Genomic DNA, 23648 nt, shown 5'->3' with positions numbered 1-23648 from the left:
AGGTGATATGAGTATATCGGTTTTGGCGGAACTCCATTTCCAGGGCTTCCTTTCCATTTATTTCTTTACTTTCCGCCTTTCTTCTTCATTTCTTGCCCTACATCCGTATGTAAAAGCTGGGTGCTCCACAGACTTGACTGTTCAGTGGATCCAGCTTCTGCCTATTTTCTTCCTCCATGTGCAGTTTCTCTCTCTTCCTTTTCCCTAATCTCATCTCCTTCCTCACTCTCCCCTCCATCCACCCATGTCCAGCAACCCTCCTCTCCCCTCCATCCACCCATGTCCAGCAACTCTCCTCTCCCCTGCACTCCCCTCCATCCTCCCATGTCCAGCAACCCTCCTCTCCCCCTGCCCTCCCCTCCATCCACCATGTCCAGCAACCCTCCTCTCCCCTGCCCTCCCCACCATCCTCCCATGTCCAGCAACCCTCCTCTCCCCCCTGCCCTCCCCACCCCTCCCCTCCATCCAGCAGTCCATGTCAACCATCTCCCTTCTGCCAGCCATTTCCTGCCTTCTTCCAGCCCCCCCCCCCCATCCCCCGCTCTCCCCATCGTCAATCATCTCATGCCTGCCCTCAGCTGATAGCCCTCGTTCCCTTCCTGCCCTCGCCCTACCTTTAAATATTGTAATTTTCCTCGAGCGGGCGGCGCCAGTATTGCAAGCAGCAGCAGGCTCTAGCCTTCCCTCGCATGGTTCTGCCCTCGCGGAAACAGGAAATACATCAGAAGAGGGCGGAGCCATGCGAGGGAAGGCTAGAGCCTGCTGCTGCTTGCAATGCCAGTGCTGCCCGCTCGAGGAAAATTACAATATTTAAAGGTAGGGCGAGGGCAGGAAGAGAACGAGGGCTATCGGGCAGCTGAGGGCAGAGACGGGAGATGATTGGCGACTGGGGAAGTCTGCAGCTCACGGGGTGGGGGCAACGGTTTAGCTGGGGAGGCAAGCCTCTTATACCGGGCGCCTATGTCTGCATTGCCTCCATGGTAAAGGTCCCAAAAGGGCAATCCCGGGGGTAGAGCTATAGTTTTGGGTTTCCACTGAAAATGCAAAGGCATTTTTGGCCAAACCCTGAACCCAGATTTGGGTCAGTGTTGGTGCTGAATCCAAAACTCGGTCGGCCGCTATTCGGGATATCTTCAAAACAAGAAAGGTTTGGGAGCTTTGAGTTCCGCAGTTGGTCACGCACCCTTTTGAAATAGAAGCTATTTGAACATTTACACAAACATTCTGGGCAACATCGTTTCACCTACACCTACACTAGTATTTTTTTATGGATTAAAAATTTTTTTGAGGAAGCTTCCATAGCTCCTGAAACACGTCACTTGTGCAACTTGTGAAATGCCCTCATCTTTTGAAAGATGACCCAGCACTGACATGTCTTGTGCAGATGGACTGTGAGAATTAGTACGGCCAAACAGTGAGTCTGCGGGGTTCGGCTTGGCTCATAAATCCATTTATACTATATAAATCAACACACAATGTTCACCATAAACTATGGAAAACGGAGAAAAATAATTCCAGTTACCGACTACCCTATAATTAATATGTTCTGGACAGGGCAATGATAAGTGCGGTTCTTCTAGCTGGCAGCACCGGCTCACTGTGGGTGGGGCAGGGAGGATGCGATAGGGTTTAGCTCTGGGAGGAGCTTCGGAAAAGAAGCAGACAGCTGCTGCTCTGGAGGACCCGGGGCCGGGCACCTCTCTAAAAGCTATGGGTTTAATGTATGCCAAAGCAAGGCCTGGGAGGGGGTCGTGCGTGTACTTCTGCTGTCCTAGGCGACGCTCTCCTTCCCTGAGGGCTGCGGCGTCAATTGCATTTAAGGGCATTTTTTTCATGAGATGTGGATATATTGCATAGCTTTTCACGACAAATATGTTATTTATATTTTCTTAATGGGAGGTTATCAACAGGTTTTTTTTTCTTTAAGTAAGACGACTATCTGCGGCCTGAAAGCCTGAAGACAATGCAAACCCACCCTGTATAAGGCCGCTGCTCCACACTCTTCCCCCGCCCCCACTCCGCCTTTCTCTCCCGCCTGCTAGTGCTATCGGCTCCGCTGGTTCCGGATCGGACCTGGCATACAGCCGTGAAATACCTCCAGGACAGCGCGGAAGCAATGCCACGGGGAGACAAGCCAGCAGCACGTGCAAAGCCATATATGCATTACACACACTATAAATATTATTTGTCGGGTATAAACAAGCTCTCAGGGGCAGGGTGGGGCTTTCACGCTTCCCTTTCCTAGAAGGTTGACTCCACGCAGTATTATAGAGGGGTGCGGGGGCGAGAAGGTTGAAGCGGGATGGGGAGGAAGGGAGTTCCACTTCCCCGCCCTTCTTACCAGGCGTTCCCATGACGACAGTCCATTGGTGCCGCACCTGGGAGACGTCCGTGGACCGTGGCCGACTGCCGCGGGAGAGAGACCAGGCACAGAAGGGAAGAGGGCAGACATGGAACTTTCCTTCACTTCAAAATGCTTACTACTGTGACGGCAGCTAAACGTGTAAAGGATTGTTATGTTTCCAAGGTGTCTTGACCATACTTTCCACTTCTTCCCAGCCTGTCGCTGAGGATTAATTTTTATTTGTGTGTCAGTGGAAGGAACTGTCTTAGAGGAGCATGCAGGAGTACAGTTGGTGCCCTAGCCAGCCTGTATTGCGCCTGGCCCTTTATGAATTTTTATTGAAATGTTTTCTCAGGGCCGTGCCTAGGGTCTCTGGTGCCCCCCTGCAGACTATCAGTTGGCGCCCCCCCCCCCCCCCCCCCCCCCCCCGGTCTAGTATAAAATGCCATAAATAAATAAATAAATATAAACTTTTAACGTTGAGAACTTGATTATCAAAGTGCACATATTCCAAACACTATAATGAAAATAAAATGATTTTTTCTACCTTTGTTGTCTGGTGACTTTGTTTTTCTGATCATGCTGGCCCGGTACCTGATTCTGCTGCTATCTGTCCTCTTAATTCCATTTCCAGGTCTTCCTTTCCATTTATTTCTTTACTTTCCTCCTTTCTTGCCTTACATTGGTAAGTAAAAGCTGGGTCCTCTGCAGACTTGATTGTCCAGTGGATCCAGCTTCTGCCTATTTCTCCATCCATGTGCAGGTTTTCTCCCTTTTCCCTCATCTCATCTGCTTCCTCTCTCTTCCCTCCCCTCCATCCATGTCGATCATTTCTTCTCTCTCCCTTCCCCTCCATCCATCTGCATCGCCTTCCTCTGTCTTCCTTCCCCTCCATCCATGTTCAGAATTTCTCCCCTTCATCCATGTGCATCTCCTTCCTGTCTTCCCTCCCCTCCATCCATGTCCAGCAACCCTCCTCTCCCACCTGCCTTCCCCTCCATCCACCCATGTCCAGCACCTTCCCTCTTTCTCTCCTACCCTTCCATCCAGTGTCATCCCTCTTTCTCTCTCCATCCTTCCACCCATTACCCTCTCTCAATCCTTCCATCCATTGTCTCCCTCTATCTCCCCTTCCTTCTAGACAGTTCTCTTTCTCGACCCTTTTCCATTCAGCATGTCCTCTCTCTCCCCATCCTTCCAGTGTCTTTTCTCTTTCCCTCCCTACCAGCGTCTTCCCTCATTCTGACCCCTCCTTCCAGCATTTTTCCTTTCTCAGTCTGACAGCTAGGGTCTCCCCCAGTTTCTCCCCAGCAGCTTCTCTCTCTCTCCTACCCATGTCCCCTCTTTCCACTCATCTCTCTCTCTCTCTCTCTGTACCCCCTTCCATCCAGCATCTTCTCTCTAGCTCTCCCCTGCTCTTTTCCATGTCCCTGGCTCTCCCCTGTTCTTTTCCATTGCCCCTCTTTCTGTCCCCATCTCTTTCTGGCTCTCCCCCTGCTTTTTTTCCATGTCCCTGGCTCTCCCCTGCTCTTTTCCATGGCCCTCTTTCTCTCCCCATCTCTTTCTGGCTCTCCCCTGCTTTTTTCCATGTCCCTGGATCTCCCCTGCTCTTTTCCATGGCCCCTCTTTCTCTCCCCATCTCTTTCTGACTCTCTGCTGCTCTTTCCATGTCCCCTCTTTCTCTCCCTCTCTCTCTCCTCCTACCGTTTCCAGCCATGTTCTCTTCTCTCCCTCCGGGCCTCTTTACAGTTCCAGTTACCCAGTTCCAGGCTGGAAATTTTGGGACAGTCCTGCATTTCTGCCCATTCTATGCTGTTGCATTATGGGACTCGAAGCACTCAATGGGCACTACAAATCCCACACTGTTTTGGGATATAAGTTCAAAACCAGGATTGCCCCAAAATCTCCAGCCTGGAACTGAATAGCTTGGCATCTCTGCAGCTCTGCCCTTCCCTACCCTTCATGCCCCAACATCTGCGCTGCCCTTGCCTACCCCTTTCCCCATCCTTCCTTGTAACTCAACATCAGTCCTGTCCTTCCCTTCCCCCATTGCTCAGCATCAGCTCTCCTACCTACTCATAGTTGGGAACAGTCCTGCCCTTCCCTCCCCCATAGTCTAACATCTCCTCTTCCCTTCTTACAGATGGACCCACACATCGGCGGTCCCTTATTTCTAATCTTTTTGCTATTGTTTTCAATAGCATTTACTATCATTGTGGGTTAAGTCTAGATAGCCTCCCCCCCCCCCCCCCAGTCCAGCACCGCTGTTTTCCCTCTCTCCACCCCCCCCCCCCCCCCGAGCACCGCTGTTTCCCCCCCCTCTCTCTCCAACGCTTTGTTTTCCCCTTTTTCTCTCCCCCAAGTCCAGCGCCATTTTGTTCCCCCCTCCTCTCTCTCCCCGTGTCCAGCGCCCCTTTTGTCACTCCTCCCTCCACGGACCGTCAAACCTTACCTTAGCAACGACGAAAGCACACTGCCCACATGGCCACATCCTTCCCTCGCTCCTCCGAGTCCTGCTCTCGCTCACACACTTCCTGTTTGCGCGAGGGTGGGACTCGTGAGTGACGAAAGCAGAGGGAAGGATCCGACGCCGGCTGGGCTCAAATCAGCTTCTTCTTGCTGCAACAAAGTAAGAGAAAACTTGACAGTCGGGGCCCGGGGGTGGGAGGATGAGAGGGAGAACGGAACGTGGTTGGTGGTAGGCTTGGGAAGGGGCTGGGTCTCGGGAGGCGTGTTGCGGAACGGTAGGTGGGAGGAAAGGGAGGGGAGGAAGCACAAATTTTAAAAAATGTGCCTGCCTGCATTTTTTTTTTAAATCCGTTTTTAGCTACGCCACTGCCCGGGGGAGGATATGCGAGGGGATGTTGGATGGGCGGGCTCCAGCGCTGCTGTCGGGGTCCGGGAGCTGAGGTAGGTGGCGGCGGTAAGCATGGCGCGGCGGCGCCCTCCAGAGGTTGGCGCCCCCCTGCCATGCTTACCTCGCTTACCGGGTTGGCACGGCCCTGTGTTTTCTATTCTATTTATCCGAAATAATAATCATCATCATCATTGTCGTAGAATATATATATGGGACGTAATATGTAGCAGCAATTGCACTTAGTAGTTATTTAATGATTTAAATTATAAATGTACAACTTGAAAAAGTCATTCCTACATATAAACTGAAGGAATTTTTATTATTATTATTATTTTTTTTTTTTTACTAACTTTGATGTCTGTAGTTCTTCATTATGGTGCCCTTCATTAGGGAGCGACTGTAACCAATGATTGAAAAAATCCAGTCTTAACAGTTCAATGGTGTGGTTTTGATGTTTTTGAATATGGTCTTTGTTTTGGCAGTTAGGTGTTTAAACATGTTTCTGGCAGCACTCATTTTATTTAATAGAGTAGGTCTGTTGATTTTCTATGGTTTACACATGTATAGAAAATTTTAAAATAATAAAATATCCTATTCCTTTTGATTTTGTTGAGGAATTGTACCCCTCCCATATGTTTAGATAGTTTTTTTTAAATTCTTTATTTAAACTTTTACCAAACATAATATGTATGAGTGAAAATACACAAAAAAGAAATAATAAAGCATACAATGCAGAAAAACAATATTCATTATATAGATATTCCTTAGTAACGACCACAATAATCATAGAAATGAGCCAGGAAAAATTTAGAAAATTCCTTTGCTTAAATAAACATTTCACAAAGTTTAAATCAAATAGGTAGCTACGTTCCCAGGTGAGTTACTCAAAGCCTGCTATACAGCGTTGCATAAGTGACTAGACTTGTACATTGACCTCTTCTCTGCTTTTAAGGAAATCTTCCAATCAGTTTGGGTCAAAAAACTGATAAGACTGCAAAATTAATCTACAAATACATGGAAATCTCAAAAGGAAATTTGCCCCAATTGCCAAGGCTCTTGGGCGCAACAACAGAAACATTTTGCGTCTTTTTTGAGTTTCCCTGGACAAATCCGGGAAAACTCTCACTTTTGATCCCATAAATAATGAATCTAAGTGTCTTAACGAAAGTCTAAGGACTGCATCTCTATCCATTTCCAACGCAAAGGTTGCTAACAGTGTAGTTTTCTGTGTTATAACCTCAAGAGATGACTCCAGGAATGCGGTGAGGTTCATTGCACCTTGCCCTTGTAAATCCACTGATGTTCTAACATCAGTCTGTAAATAATAAGCTCTAGTTAAGGGGGGCAATGAATTCTCAGGCATGCCTAGGACTTCCAGTAGATATTTTTTAACCATCTGCGTTGGAGGAACCAGTGGGGACCTTGGAAAATTAATAAATCGCAATGTCAATCTCTTTGATTGGTTCTCCAGGTATTCCAAGCGCCTCAAGGTAAAATTCTTGTCTTTTATCAAGATTTGATCCATAAGTTCAGTTTTCTCCAGTCTTTCAGACAGTTTTTAACTTCAGATGCTTGGCTTTCACCAGATTTTAACTGAATCAGCGCAGTCTCTGACAAAGCCTTTATTGTCTCCATATTTCTCAGCATTAGATTTTGTAGTGCAGATTGGGTCTTTGAAGTCAAGTCCTAAAGTGACTCCAAAGTCACTACGGCAGGTTTCTCTATCTCTCCCATAATACAAGCCGGTAGGGGGGCTTTAGAAGCTTGTTCCAGGATACTCACAGTCTTCGGTGAGACAACAGGAGCAGCTGTTAACTCTGGTTCTTCCAAGCTTCCAGCTCCAGTTCTCCTCTTCCGCAAACTCCCTCCCTGCTCCTCTCGATCTCCTTCGTGGGCCAAGGCAGCAGGGCTTGCTGGGAAATTCTCCCTTCCGGGTTGTGGGGGCGCTGTATGCTCGACGGGGCTAAGGGAAACCCCGTCTACGCTGCTGTCCTGCACCGAAGTGTCAGCACCAGCAGAAGGAGTAGACGCCGACATGGGACCAGGCACCACCGCAAATCGGTCCAGCGTCGTCTGCTGAAGCTGGGGTACTCCCCTCGGGACGGAGGGAACCTCCCGAGTCTTACCCCGTCTCTTACCTATCTGCAAGCTAGGTAAGGCACTCTCAGTAGCGTTCGGTTGGGCCGAGTCTCAGGTGCGTCCGTTGACGCTATCTAAACCGTCGCCATCTTGGATCTCTAGATAGTTTTTTTTTTATGCAATGCCTAGAGTTTTATTTTTTCACAAGAAGTTGGAAATAACTTCTCTGTTTTTTTGTATATGTTTATAGTTTATTAAAACTTGATATAGCACATAAACCAAACAAGAGATTTAAGTGGTTTACAATACTAAAAATTTGTGTAACATAAATTAAAATAAGGAAAGAATGCTGTTATAACACAGGATAGCAGAGCATGCATGCATATGTCTGCTGGTAATGAAAGAGGAATCATACTTAATATGTAATTAATATTGGGGATTATTTCCATTTTTATGGCATCTAGTCAACTCCAACAAGACAAATACATTGAAGACCATTGGTCTTGGAGATATTTCACTACGGCCACTATCATATCAGCATTTTTTTAATATCAAAAAATGGAGATATCCATATTCCTAGGTACTTTAAATATTCCTTTTTACTGTGAAATGGATATCTAGCAAGATCAATTGTAAATGAGTATTTGTTCAAATACAGTGCTTCTTCATCCATGTTACTCAATAGCAAGAATAGTTCTTAAATTGACTATGTTTTGTAATAGATATGGGATAGAAATCGGGTGGAGAAACGAGAACACATCATATGCATAAACAGGTATTTTACATTTAGTTCCTTAGTACTGGATTCCATGTATATTGGGTCAGATTTGATTGCTAATAATAGCTATATTGCCAAATTGAAAAGCAGGGGGAGGACATCTGTATCTGGTCCCTTTCTGTAGTTGTGTCTGGGGAGGAAAGCAGACATTTAATTTAAGCTACTGGTTTCACTTAGAAAATTTGAACCATCTGAATACATTTTTCACTTAGGCCAAAGCATGTCATTATTTAAATAAAGTAATTCTATTTGACATTATCAAATGCCTTTTCTGTGTTTAACGATAAGACAAAGGCTGAGGTTTTTAGTTGTTTGTCTATTGAGAGAATGTTGCACACTAATTGAGCATTATCTTTTAGCAGTCTCTTTCATAAATCTCATTAGTTCCCTGCTTTTGATAGTTACAAATAGCCTTTCCAATTGACTTGCTAATATTTTTGAATAGATCTTGCAGGTGTACGTTAATTCATGAAATTGGTCTATAGCTGCAGACTAGTTTGTTGAGGACCACTGTCTTGGCCTTGGTAAATGTGCCTTCCACCTTGCCCAAGGTAAGAGATCCTTTAATTGTTTTAGGGGCATTTTTACTAAGCTGCGGTAAAAGGGGGCCTGCTGTAGCGTCAGTGCATGTTTTTGACATGTGCTGAGGTAAAAGGCTGTCCATTTTTGATGAAAAGAAATGGATGTGTGGTAAGTGAACCACATACCGCACAGCCATTTTGGTGGGGAGCACTTACTGCCATCCATTGAGATGGTGGTAGGGGTTCCCACACTATCCTGGTGGTAACCGGGCAGCGCATGCTGATGGTTTAGTTTCTGTAGTGCTGGGGATAGGAACTACCACTGGGCTGCTGCAGTAGCCCGGCGGTAGTTCTGGATTGGTGTGTGGCAAGCCTGTTGCCATTCGCCAACACTTTAGTAAAAGGCCCCTTAGATTAGGAGACAAGGCAGTTGTGAAAGCCCTGTAGAACTCTACTGGCAGTCCATCTGGTCCTACGGATTTATTAGTAGGGAGGTTTATGGTTATTTCCTTTTCTAACCTAGTTTTTGAGCTGGTGGTAAGCTGGGGCTTTTGATCCTTTCCAAAAAGTTTGCAACTATGTCATAGGTTGCATCATGATAATACAGGATTCAGAGTAGAATTTGTGAAATTGCTGTACTACATCCTCAGTTTTTATAGTGAGTACCTTATTTGTCTGTTGTACTGCCTGTTCTCCTTATTTTATTTTTTCAACTTTTGAGATTGAAGTAAGAGATAAAAACATGAGAGTAGCCATACTGGGTCAGACCAACGATCCATCTAGCCCAGTATCCTGTTTTCCAAACAGTGGCCAAGCCAGGTCACAAGTACCTGGCAGAAACCCAATTAGCAGCAACATTCCATGCTACCAATCCCAGGGCAAGCAGTTGCTGTCCCATGTCTGTCTCAATAGCAGACTATGGACTTTTCCTCCAGGAATTTGTCCAAACCTTTTTTAAACCCAGATATGCAAACCACTGTTATCACATCCTCCGGCCAATAATTTCAGAGCTTAACTATTCATTGAGTGAAAAAATATTTCCTCCTATTTGTTTTAAAAGTATTTCCAAGTAACTGAGTGTCCCCTAGTCTTTGCACTTTTGGAATGAGTAAAAAATTGATCTACTCATTCTACACCACTCAGGATTTTGTAGACTTCAATCATATCTCCCCTCATCCGTCTCGTTTCCAAGCTGAAGAGCCCTAACCTTTTTAGTCTTTCATCATACGAGAGGAGTTTCATCCCCTTTATCATTTTGTTCGCTCTTTGAACCTTTTCTAATTCCACTATATCTTTTTTGAGATACGGCAACCAGAACTGAACGCAGTACTCAAGGTGAGGTCACACCATAGAGCGATACAAAGGCATTATAGTATTTTCGGTCTTATTCACCATCCCTTTCCTGGTAGTTCCTGGCATCCTGTTTGCTTTTTTGGCCGCCGCCGCCACACCCTAAGCAGAAGATTTCATACAACGACACCCAGATCTTTTCTTGAGTGCTGACTCCCAAGGTGGACCCTAGCATCAGGTAACTATGATTCAGATTATTCTTTGCATTGTGCATCACCTTGCATTTGTCCACATTAAATTTCATCTGCCATTTGGATTCCTAGTCTTCCAATTTCCTAAGGTCTTCCTGCAATATTTCACAATCCACACTTGTTTTAACAACCTTGAATAGTTTTGTATTATCTGCAAATTTAATCACCTTACTCGTTCTAATTTCCATATCAATTATAAATATGTTAAATAGCACCGGTCCCAATACAGATCCCTGTGGTACTCCATTGTTCATTTAACCCTACCCTCTGTTTTTTGTCCAATAACCAATTCCTAATCCACACCAGAACCTTGCCTCCTATCTCTTGACTCTTTAATTTTCTCAGGAGTCTCTCATGAGGTACTTTATCAAAACTTTCTGAATATGTAGATACACTACATCAACAGGCTCACCTTTATCCAAATGTTTATTCACGCCTTCAAAGAAATGAAGCAGATTGGTGAGGCAAGACTTCCCTTGGCTGAACCCATGCTGACTCTGTCCCTTTAAATCATGTTTGTCTACATGTTCTGTAATTTCATTCTTTATAATAGTTTCCACTATTTTGCCCGGCACCGATGTTAGGCTTACTGGTCTATAATTTCCTGGGTCACCCCTAGAACCCTTTTTAAAAATTGGCATCACATTGGGCCACCCTTCAATCTTCAGGTACTATGGATGATTTTAACAACAGGTTTCATATTACTAAGAGCAGATCAGCAATTTCATGCTTGAGTTCTTTGAGTACTCTTGGATGTATACCATCCGGTCCAGGTGATTTACTACTCTTTAATTTGTCAATTTGGCTCAGTACGTCTTCCAGGTTCACTGAGATTTCTGTCAGTTCCTCTGCATCATCACCCTTGAAAACCATTTCCAATACAGGCAGATCTCTTACATCTTCTTCTGTAAAGACAGAAGCAAAGAATTCATCATTCAGTTTCTCCGCTATGGCCTTGTCCTCCCTGAGTGCCCCCTTTGCTCCTTTGTGACCCAACGGTCCCACGGATTCCCTTGCAGGCTTTCTGCTTCTGATAAACCTGAAAAAGTTGTTGATCTGAGTTTTAGCCTCTGCTGCAAGTGTCTTTTCATATTCTCTTTTAGCCTTCTTTATTATGGTTTGCATCTAACTTGCCAGAGTTTATGTTGTTTCTTATTTTCTTCATTTAGATCCTTTTTCCATTGTTTGAAGGATAATCTTTTGTAATGGCCTCTTTTACTTCACCTTTTAACCATGCTGGTTGACGTTTTCTCTTCTTTCCACCTTTGCAAATATGTGGAATGCATCTGGACTGGGCTTCCAGGATGGTCTTTTTGAATAACGTCCACGCCTGATTCCGTGTCATAACCTTTGCATCCAATCCTTTTTGTTTCTTTTTAACCATATTGCTCATTTTATTATAGTCGCCCTTTCGAAAAGTAAATGCAGCTATAGTAGATTTTCATGCGGGTTCATCCCGGATAGTAGCTCAAACTTGACCATATTATGATCACTGTTTCCCAGGGGACCCAACACCGCCACCTCTTGCACTATGCCCTGCACGCCAACAAGGACCAGATCCAAAATGACTCCCCCTCTTGTCGGTTCTTGGACCAGTTGCTCCAAGAATCAGTCAATTATTACATCTAAAAATTTTGTCTCCCTGGCACTCCCTGATGTAACATTTATCCAATCAATATCAGGGTAATTGAAATCACCCATTGTTATAGCATTGCCCAATTTGCCAGCTTTCCTAATCTTTGTAAACATTTTTTTCATCTGTCTGTTCTGTCCCGGTGGACGGTGGTACAGCCCTACAAGAATACTCCTTCCTTTCACACGTGGAATTTCTATCTATAATGATTCCACGCTGCTATCTGCGCCATGTGGAATGTTTATTTTATTTGACTCAATTCCCTCTTTAAAGTATAGCGCAACCCCCCCCTCCAATTTGATCCTCTTTATCATAAAGATACAATTTGTACCCTGTTAACACAGTGTCCCCTTGATTGTCCACTTTCCACCAAGTGCCTGAGATGCCTATTTAGTGCTATATACTCTAACTCTCCCACCTTATTTTTTAGGTTTCTGGCATTTGTATACAGGCACGTCAAATTGTGTTTTTTCCTTGGATCTACAAGCTGCTTAGAAGTTGAAGGGGATAATGTACATTCTTTATCCTGCTCTCTTATTAAGCACGCCTGGCTTTTTGCATTGTTGAAATCTCTCTACTAGGATTCCCCAAATGTCCTGTTTCAATAGTATCCTTCAAGGATACTCCACAGTGAACCATCCCCTCCTGGGCGACTGTCGCCCCCCCCCCCCCCCATTCTAGTTTAAAAGCTGCTGTATCTCCTTTTTAAAGTTAGCGCCAGTAGCCTGGTTCCATCCCGATTTAAGGTGGAGCACATCCTTTCGGAACAGTCTCCCTCTTTCCTTGAATGTCTGAATCACATAGAAATAACTGGACCAGTCCTCAAATGGTTCATCGAATTCCTCTCAAACCAAAGCTATTTTGTGAAACAAAACAAACACCTTTCCAACTACTGAATCCCAAAATGTGGCGTCACTCGGGGATCCCCGCTCTCTCCTATCCTGTTCAATTTCTTCATGTCCTCCCTCAGCTCAATCCACCTGGGCATAGGTGAACTACTGCTATCATACACAGACAACATCATACTCCTTCTCCCTCTGACATCTCCACATCAAGATCCAACCTGAGGATAACAACCAGAATGAACTCCATTTAGGCTTGAGCTCTGACAAAAAAACACCTGAAACTAAATACGCAAAAGACTAAGATTCTTTGGTTCTGGAATCAAGGAGTAGAGATCCCAATGTCAATAACACTATCCAATGACAGAACATTCCCAGTTGAATCAGAAGCCAAACTACTTGGAGTCCTTCTAGACTCCTTCTAGGCTCCTCCCTATCATTCTCATCCCACATGAATCAACTATGGAAGAAAACAATGTTTAAAACGAGACAACTTCAATTAAACAGGTCATTCTTTGATCAAACCGACTTTGCACTATTGGTTCAAATGCTGATCCTACCACATCTGGACTACTGTAATTTTCTATTCTTTGGCATTTGGGTTAAATATTAAAAAAAACCCTACAGATTGTATAGAACACAGCAGTAAAATTAATTTTCAAATTGAATAGATACACTAGCACTAAGTCACTTTTTACAAAACTACATTGGTTACCCATAGCTGAAAGAATCAGGTTCAAAGTCGCCTGTCACTTTCAGATTTTGCAAGTCACTACTTCTGAACTGCTGATCAATATCTCATGTCTCTGCATTGTCCACTCCAATAGACTGAAAGAACAATTGATACTAGCCCCACTATCCTGCAAGGGCATCTGATTTCAGAAGATCTTCAACTTGCTCAGTATCAGGGACTGCACTATGGAACTCACTTCCTCTGGTTATTAGATCATAGTTTAACTACCACAGCCTCCGTAAGAGGCTAAAAACCTTCCCAAAGACTGATAAATAACATTCAACTTACTTCAAACCCCAGACGGACCATAGATCTCTCCAATGCTATATCAACCACATACACACCCTACCATGCTACATAACATTGCACGTTACCAATAAGACTGCAACCACCTCAATGTCTACTTTATAACTCTATAGTCACCTAAACTGAATTGAATTGAAAGTGAGATAGCCGCAGAGCTCCCGGTATATGTAAACCCTGCCAAATCAGAGGATCATGATTTAGCATTCATCATTCAAGCCATCCAAACTTGTACAAGCAATTCAACCCAATTTGATATCTTCAGTCTTTCACTTTCCACTGCGTCTGTTTCTGATGCCTTCAAACATGCCGTAGTCACACCACTCCTCAAAAAAACTTTCATTGGACCCTACCAGGTGAATTTTCGAAAGAGAAGGGCGCCCATCTTCTGACTCAAATCGGGAGATGGGCATCCTTCTCGCAAGGTTGCCCAAATTGGCATAATCAAAAGCCAATTTTGGGCGCCGTCAATTGCTTTCTGTCGCGGGGGTGACCAAAGTTCACGGGGGTGTGTTGGAACCGTACCGAAGGCGGGACTGGGGCTTGCTTAGGAGATGGGCGTCCTTGGCTGATAATGGAAAAAAGAAGGGCGGCCCTGACGAGCACTTGGCCGACTTTACTTGGTCCATTTTTTTTTCACGACCAAGTCTCAAAAAGGTGCCCGAACTGACCAGATGACCACCGGAGGGAATCGGGGATGACCTCCCCTTACTCCCCTAGTGGTCGCTAACCCCCTCCCACCATAAAAAAAGTTTAAAAATACTTTTATGCCAGCCTCAAATGCCATACTGAGGTCTATCGCAGCAGTATGTAGGTACCTGGAGCAGTTTTAGTGGGTGCGGTGTACTTCAGGCAGGCGGACTCAGGCCCATCACCCCCTACCTGTTACACTTGTGGTGGTAAATGTGAGCCCTCCAAAACCCACTGTACCCAAATGTAGGTGCCCCCCTTCATCCGTAAGGGCTATGGTAGTGGTGAAAAGTTGTGGGTTTGGGGGGCTCAGCACCCAAGGTAAGGGAGCTATGCATCGGGGAGCTTTTTCTGAAGTCCATTGCAGTGCCCCCTAGGGTGTCCGGATGGTGTTCTGGCATGTGAGGAGGACCAGTGCACTACGAATGCTGGCTCTTCCCATGACCAAATGCCTTGGATTTGGTCATTTTTGAGATGGGTGTCCTCGGTTTCCATTATCGCTGAAAACCGGGGACGACCATCTCAAAAACGACCTAAGGACGTCCATCTCTAAGGGCAACCTAAATTTCATGATTTGGGCGTCCCCGACTATTATCGAAATGAAAGATGGACGCCCATCTTGTTTCAATAATACGGGTTGCCCCGCCCCTTTACGGGGCCGTCCTGCGTGAGCGCCCTCATGAAAACTTGGGCGCCCCGTTCAATTATGCCCCTCTACCTGTACTTCCAACTATCGCCCCATCTCCCTCCTCTCCGTCCAAGATATTTGAACGTGCTGTTCACCGCCATCGTCTTGACTTTCTTTCATCGCATGCTATTCTTGATCCACTTCAATCTGGCTTTCGCCCTCTTCATTCAACTGAAATAGAACTTGCTAAAGTCTCCGATGACCTTTCCTGGCCAGATTCAAAGGTCTCTATTCTATCCTCATCTTTCTCGATCTATCTGCTGCTTTTGACACTGTTGATCACCTCCTACTCCTTGATACGCTGTCCTCACTTCGATTTCAGGGCTCTGTTCTTTTCTGGTTTTCCTCTTATCTCTCCCATCATACTTTTAGTGTATACTCTGTTGGATCCTCCTCCACTTGTATCCCACTGGTGTACCTTAGGGATCTGTCCTTTGACCTCTTCTTATCTCCATCTATACTTTTTCCCTTGGTACTCTGATCGCATCCCATGGTTTTCAGTATCACCTTTACGCTGATGATTCCCAGATCTACCTTTCCACACCAGAAATTTCAGCAGGAATCCAGGCCCAAGTACTACTACTACTATTTAGCATTTCTATAGCGCTACAAGGCGTACGCAGCGCTGCACAAACATAGAAGAAAGACAGTCCCTGCTCAAAGAGCTTACAATCTAATAGACAAAAAATAAAGTAAGCAATATAGTTATAAAGAAATAGTTCTTACCAGAAGCAATGCAGAAATAAAGAAGGGAAAATATATTTCCTGGAGAATAGCCAATTAGCAAGGATGCCCTGAATCAGGACAGAGAAAAGTCTCCTGCAAAATATGGCTAATTCTAAGGATTTCTTTGTGTGCAAGCATTCTTATAGAAAAAGTGATGTCGTCACCTCTCCCCCCTCCTACACCAATCGAAGGTAGCATAGGTGTCCTGCCAACACCCTATTGGTACATTTGACCTTACCATCTTGTAACTGAAGAAAAGGTGTGTATTCCAGATACTGGGCTGCCATAGTAACGAAAGCCAAGGATGTCTGCATTCCTGTCTATGGCTACCAGCAGTGACTAGCAGCCAGGTACAGAAAAGACAGAGGGGGGATGGGAGGCAGTGCAGCACAGGTAGAATAGAACATCTTTTTACATCTTCCCTCTTGGCTCCCGTTAAAGTATCAACCTACATGTCTGACATTGCTGCCTGGATGTCTCACCGCCATATGAAACTAAACATGACCAAGACTGAGCTTCTTAGCTTTCCCCCTAAACCAACCTCTCCTCTTCTCCCATTCTCTGTCTCTGTGGATAACACTCTCATCCTCCCTGTCTCATCAGCTTGTAACCTTGGGGTAATCTTTGACTCCTCTCTCTCCTTCTCTGCACATATGCAACAGACTGCTGAAACCTGTTGTTTCTTTCTCTATAATATTACCAAAATTTGTCCTTTCCTTTCTGAGCACACTACCAGAACCCTTATCCACACTCTTGTCACCTCTCGCTTAGACTGTTGCAACTTGCTTCTCACAGGTCTCCCACTAAGCCATCTCTCTCCCCTTCAATCTGTTCAAAATTCTGCTGCACAACTTATATTCTGCCAGTGTCGCTATGCTTATATTAGCCCTCTCTTCAAGTCACTTCATTCGGTCCCTATCCGTTTCCGCATACAGTTCAAACTCCTCTTATTGATTTACAAGTGCATTCACTCTGCAGCTCCTCAGTACCTCTCCACTCTTATCTCTCCCTACACTCCTCCCCGGGAACTCTGTTCACTGGGTAAATCTCTCTTACCTGTACCCTTCTCGTCAACTGCTAACTCCAGACTCTGTTCCTTTTATCTTGCTGCACAATATGCCTGGAATAGACTTCCTGAGCCTGTACGTAAAGCTCCGTGTCTGGCTGTCTTCAAATCTAGGCTAAAAGCTCATCTTTTTGTTGTTGATTTTAACTCCTAACCCTTACTCACTTGTTCAGCACCCATTTTTATCATTCCTACCTTTGTAATTCCCTCATCCTTTACTTGTCCTGTTTGTCTGTCCTAGTTAGAATGTAAGCTCTTTCGAGCAGGGACTGTCTCTTTATGTCTAGTGTACAGCGCTGCGTATGTCTAGTAGCGCTATAGAAATGATAAATAGTAGTAGTGGGAAGAAAATCCAGCAGGATTGCAAAGATATTGAGTTTCACTGGGGGTTGCTCAGAGCTAAGCCCTCAGGCAATCATTCTGTTTGATGACGTCACTTCCATAACTCAAATTTTGACATACCTTAGACATTCTTCCATGGGCAAGACCACTTCAGCAGTCCTCAGCTGTTCGTCTGCATCTCTCTTGGACCCTCCAAGCCAAATTCAGCCTCAACTGGTAGATTCAGCACAGCCTTCCTCTGACAATTCAGAATGCCAGCTTATTGGGCTGCTGATGCTCTTTTTCTCCTTCAGTCAGTCCTAGGCCAATGATTTCCAATTGAAGCCTCTTAATACATTAACTATGTAGAGCTCAGAGCCATTCAAAAAGTCTTGTTTTCTTTTGTTCATCATCTTTGAGTGAAGCCAGGGAAGATTCTCTTAGAGAACATGACAGCGGTTTCCTATGTCATCAGGCAGTTGGGAACCAAGAGTGTTCATCTAGCCACAGAAGCAGAGCTTCTTTTCTGTTGGGCTGATGTCCACATTCTTCTAATTTCAGCAGTTTCTGTTTCAGGAACTCTGAATAAATCAAGTGGATTTTCTCAGTGAACTTTCTTTGGATCTCAGTAAGTGGCAGTTACTGACAAAAACATTCCATCTGATTACATCATGTTGGGGAGTCCTGGAGATAGATCTAATGGCATCCAGAAGAAATGCTCAAGTCTGCAGATTCTTCAGCCATTGGAAGGACCCCAGTGTGGAGGGTCTGAATGCTCTTCTACAACAAGTGACAAACACATCACTTACAGTGGGGGAAATAAGTATTTGATCCCTTGCTGATTTTGTAAGTTTGCCCACTGACAAAGACATGAGCAGCCCATAATTGAAGGGTAGGTTATTGGTAACAGTGAGAGATAGCACATCACAAATTAAATCCGGAAAATCACATTGTGGAAAGTATATGAATTTATTTGCAGAAGGGCTTAAAGATCTTTCCCTTAATTCCCTCAAAGTTTAGATAACAGCTCTGGCTTTTTATTTGTTGTAGTTGTTGTATCTAACAGTCTTCTTTTGGTAACACATTCAGATGTTGTGTGGCATTTGAGGGATGTAAATTACTTTAGACCGCCTTCTAGACAGGTCTGTCCTGAATGGAATCTTAATCTCGTTCTTCAGACCCTTCAAAAAACAAAAACAAAATAAACCCCGTTTTGAACCCCTATGCAAAGCTACTCTTAAGGATCTTACTTTGAAAACGGTTTTCTTAGTAGCTATATCTTCGGCCAGAAGGATTTGAGCTTCAAGTCTTATCTTGTAGAGACCCCTTTCTGTGTTCTACTGAAGCTGGGGTGTCCATCCATGTGGTCCTTCCTTTTTGCCTAAGGTGGTTTCTGCTTTTTATGTTAACCAAATCTTATATTTACATTCCTTTTCTGAAGAGGATTGTGGATAAGAATTTTCCTCATTGCATCTCCCTTTACACTATTGAGAGGTCATTAATGATTTTAGGTGCTCAGTTCATCTTTTCGTTCTTCTCTTGGAAACCAAAAAGGGTTTGTACACTTCTAAAGCAAGGTCATTGGTTAAATTACACTCTCTCTTCAGCCTATTTGTTAGCAGGGAAAAACTCCCTTTCATCTTAAAGCTCATTCTACAAGGGCATTATCTGCTTCCTTTGCAGAAGCCCATACTGTTTCTGTAGATGAAATTTGTAGGGCTGCCATGTAGTCCATATTTCATACATTTTCTAAGCATTATCTTCTAGATATGGCAGTTTGGGAGGATGCTTTCTCTGGAAGCTTTCTGTTCTTGTGGAAGGGTTATCACATTCCCTCCCAACTTGAGGACTTCTTTTATACATCCCACAAGTATGAACTAATCCTTTGGAGACACTAAGGAAGGAAAAATTAGTTCTTACCTGATAATTGTCTTTCTTTTAGTCCCAAAGGATTAGTCCAGATCCCACCTGTCTTTTCTCTTTCTGTTTTGTTGGGTTATTAGTTGCTTTTCTTGTTTCTTAGGCATAAGGTTAGTTTTGTTCTTCAAAGTTTATAAAACTTTGTTAAAGAGGCAAGAGTTATACTTCTTTCATTTAACTTCTTGCTGCTTGGCTATCCGAATACTGAGTAGAACCTAGTGCAGAGCAGCCTTATGTGGCAAAGTTCTAATTTGTTCTCTATCTCTACCTGCTGGTAGATGGGCACAACCCATAAGTATGGACTAATCCTTTGGGAATAAAGGGACTAAAGGAAAGAAAATTTTCAGGTAAGAACTAATATTTCCTTGTTTGTGGATTGTACTGAGTTACATTTTTTATGGACTTCCTTAACTTGGGGCAGATAACTGCATTCACATTCCATGCACAATAGCTATTGTTATGAGGCATATTCTGTTTTGTTTCCTTCATCCATTTGCCTTGCATATTTGTTTTGCATTTCACTTGGCTTGTTGAGCCATTTATATCATTTTAGTCTTTTTCAAATGGAAAAGTAAATAGACCAAATCTTGGTGACCACGAAATGCTGACATATGTTAACATTGAAACAGCTAATTATTGGAATAGTCAGGTACAGTTTAGAAACTTACTACTGCATACAACCAAGGCATTCAAGCTATCAAAAAGATAATCTTAGAAGTTAGAATGATTGAATAAATTTTAATATTAAAATTACAGAAGCACAACTCCCCCTCAAAAAAAAACCTAGCCATTTAATTGGGAATTAAATCTTTTTTCCTTAATGCATTTCAAAAATTTGAAATGTGTTGTTAATGTTGATCTGTCCATCTTTTGTCTCCTGGACTAGTTGGAGGAGCTGTTCAAACTTGGGTGCTGAACTGATGCTTTGATTGTGGTAATACTGTTGACCTGTGTGATCCTCCCTAATTACCCCTATGATTGTATAAGACATGCCTTTACAACCCCTAAGTTAAGAGGAGTTCATGTTTGTTCTAATGTTTAGGTCATTCCTGAGGAAGCACCTCCTTATTGCTCACTTGTATAGAAGAAAACACTGTGTGCTACTTCCTGGATCCTTATCTTGTAGGCTTTTTACGAAGAGGTCCTTTTACAAAGCTGTGGTAAAAAGTGGCTTACGGTAGTGTGGGCTCATCTTTTTGGTGTGTGCAGGGCCACTTTTTACCATGGCTGGGAAAAGGTCAGGAAATGGGCGTGTGAAAAAATAAAAACTAGCGTGCGCCTATTTACGGCCTGAGCCCTTACCTCCAGCCATTGACATAGCAGTAAAGGCTCACGTGCTACCTGTGTGGTAACCATGCAGCGTGTGCCATTGTGGGTACACTGCTGATTACCGCCAGGAACACCCCCCATGGTAGAAAACAGAAAAATATTTTCTACCGCATGATTCGGCGTGCACAAAACTCGGAATTACTGCCAGCTACCCCGGTGGTAGTGCCAATTTGGCACATGCTACCCAGGACCTCAACCCTTCCCCCAGCTTCTGGAAAACTCTCTGTACTACAGGTATGCTATCCTTGACCAGGTCATTTGTTCCCATATGTATTACAACATCAACCTTAGAATCTTTACTCGCTTCTCTAATCATACTCAGTATTTGGTTTGTATTTCTTCTAGCTGAGGAATCTAGAAGGCATTGCAATTTTTTGAGGCCCATGGAGTCTGCTTCCAGTTTAATGGTGTCCCCTAGTAGCAAGACCTTTTGTTTTTGAGATGTTTTTTCTGTATATTGGGAGTGTGATTTCCTCTGAATTACTGTCTTGAACTCTGGCTTCGCTTCAGTTCTGGTTTCTTGAGTATCATAACATTCTAGTGCTGCAAATGATTTTGTAGCAGAATCTTGGTGGTTGCCTCTGTGTGACAGGTTGCAATCTACCAGAGCCTACTGTAGCCCATTTATGTATCTATTGTTTTATTCTCTGTGGCAGAAGGGATAAATTGGTCAGATGGTGTGTAGTCCTGGAAGCTGCTTTATTGCAGCCAGTTCTTATTTCAGTTTGGTGAGCTCCCCTTACACAGCAGAGATTTGTAGACAAATGGGGCAAGTTCTAAGACTCCACATGGTTTGCCTTACGTTGAAGGCATCACAGCAGAGAGCTCCTCTTTACTTGCCCTGTGTAACTTCTGCACCTGCTCCAACTTGAACTGCTGCCACTGAAGGATGCACAAAAGGGAGAGGGAGCAAGAAGGATCAGTTTTCTTTTTTGTCGCTTGCCGTGTACCCCCTGTGACTCACATACCCCTTGAGGTACGTGTACCATGTGCTGGAAACACTGATGTAGAACACAGTATCCCTTTGAGTCCTCTCAGCTCTTGGCTTGAGGTAGATATTAAACAAAACAGGTGACAGTATCTATCCTTGCAGTTCCTCGCAGGTCAGCACTCATGGTAGCAATGAGGTGCTACAGAACAGTATGTTGCCTATAAACCAAGCAAGTTCTGTACCATTGATAACCTATTTCTGCCATCATGATATTGTGGTTCACAGTGTCATAAGCTGCTGAGAAATCCAGCAGTACTAATACTGAGGTGGATCTCTATACTGCCTATTTTGCTGTGATAATGAATCCTAAGTAGTATACTTGCATGAATTACACAGAAATGTACACATTCAAGATTGGACACATGGTAGCAAATACAAAAATTGTTGAAAACCCCCTTGACAGTGAGATGGTCTGAACCCCTAAAGACAGCATTATTTATCATAATTTGAAACTGGCTAATTCAGCCTTGATTTCTGAACATATATTAATTAAAAGAATTTGAACTAAAAGAATAGTAAGAAGAAAAGAGGAAGAGAGAAGAAAGAGTTTAGCAGATACTAGGGAAGTATCTAAGAATGCTCCAAATGAACAGCTTAGTATAAAAGTAACTGAGCTATAATGAAAATCTATTCCGCATAGATTGAATCAGTTCAGATGACCCATATCCTGTTTGAACAGAGCCAGTTTATAGGTGTTTACTTCACAAGAACATAGTGTCCCCCATCTCACTTTTATTGTCCTTCAATCCTTGACCACTCACACAACATTAGCACATCTTCAAGCACTTTGGCTCCTCGTGTTAAAGGAAGTCAGTGGTGCTGCTTCAGCAAACAAACTTCCATGATCTTCCACGATTTTTCTAAGCTACTTTTGGGTAGAATATGCTAATACATCTTGTGAATATTCATTGTGGAAATCCTAAAATCCAAATCTGGCTTGAGGACTAGAGTTCAACAGCCCTGTCCTAGTTAGTCTTCATGCTACTAGTAATACAGAGCTTTCCAAGACCTGTCACATTGACCCAGAGGCTAATTGTGTTCTTGGGATATCCATAGTTAATATGCATTAGGTAAATTTGCATATACTGTACCTTCTCCAGTGTGTGCAGATCTATCTCATGCATGTTTAGAAAGCCCTGCAGTAGTTCTCACATTCACCATTGGGATTGTCACAGTGATTTCACAGTTACATGTTGGTTTTTGGTTCTGCTCAGCAAACTCACACTTGAGAATACAATATTTAAAATCACAGCTATGTACTTTTATATGGAAATGTTGCTGAAAATATGATGAGAATGGGATAACAACTGAATACTTTTTTCCTGGTTTGTACATCAGGTCAGCGACCCTATTTTTCAGAACAAACAGCAGCCTTCACATTTGCCCAGTTATACAGAACCATTCTAAAGTGATCCTGGGAAAGTTTTTGTAATTTGTTCATTAACTTGTCATGTACTCTTTCTGGGTTGATCAATTTCACTTCCTACTAGAAGAAGGAACTTTATCTTATCAGATTTCACCAAAGGGGGATGTTTTAGATGATGATTATAATTTGTGTTCGTCCTCTGTTCCATGTTATCTTTTTTTTTTTTTTTTTTGCAGGATGGAGTAGTAGGTGTAGATGAGAAACTGTCTTTAAGGAGGGTGGCTGTAGTGGAAGATTTCTTTGACATTATCTATTCCATGCACGTTGAAACTGGACCTAATGGAGAACAAATCAGAAAACATGCTGGACAAAAAAGAACTTACAAAGCTGTAAGTATTTAAAAAAATGTGTGTTTGTATGTGTGTGTGTGTATATATATATATATATATATTTTTTTTTTTTAATCATTTTTATTAGCAGTAACTCCTTTGTTAGTTACAGGTTTGCAACCAAACTCCTACAGTATATTTTGCAATAGTTACAGTCACTTGCAAGTTTTCTTATTTTCTTTTCCATCCCCACCTGCCTCCCAAACCCCATCCTCTCCCTTCCTCTTCCCCTCTCAACCACCCTTCCCTCCCATTCTTTTCCTACCAATACAACAATCACATTACTAAGCCCTCACCCACTCTTTCCCCTAACCTCCTCCCCCCTTCCCTATTCCCCCTTCTTTGTGACACAGCAGTATGTATATATGTATATGTATATATATATATAATAAAAATATATATATAAGAAAATTCAATTAAACTCACCATAAAAAAATCTGTATATAATTTGAGTTTGATTTTAATATCTTACTGCACATTTATGTGTTCTGCTGTCCATCTGCTGTGCAAATTACCTCTTTAAATTTCCTT

The 23648-nt window shown here is 43.4% G+C and overlaps 1 protein-coding gene across 1 annotated transcript in view; it reads left to right on the top strand.

Annotated features, from left to right (window-relative positions):
* The first annotated feature begins 2351 nt into the window (after positions 1-2351).
* LOC115459239 (nucleolar protein 4-like) overlaps positions 2352-23648 on the top strand; it is a 66899-nt gene continuing 45602 nt past the window's right edge. Inside the window, exons 1-2 of the mRNA XM_030189097.1 lie at positions 2352-2503; positions 22965-23117. Coding sequence (XP_030044957.1) covers positions 2474-2503; positions 22965-23117 — 183 coding nt within the window. The 5' untranslated portion in view covers positions 2352-2473. The remainder of the gene's footprint in view (positions 2504-22964; positions 23118-23648) is intronic.

The sequence above is a fragment of the Microcaecilia unicolor genome, unplaced genomic scaffold, assembly GCF_901765095.1.
Source record: "Microcaecilia unicolor unplaced genomic scaffold, aMicUni1.1, whole genome shotgun sequence".
In the NCBI taxonomy this organism is placed as follows: domain Eukaryota; kingdom Metazoa; phylum Chordata; class Amphibia; order Gymnophiona; family Siphonopidae; genus Microcaecilia; species Microcaecilia unicolor.
Note: the sequence above shows the minus strand (reverse complement) of the source record. Positions and strands in the feature narration are given on the sequence as shown.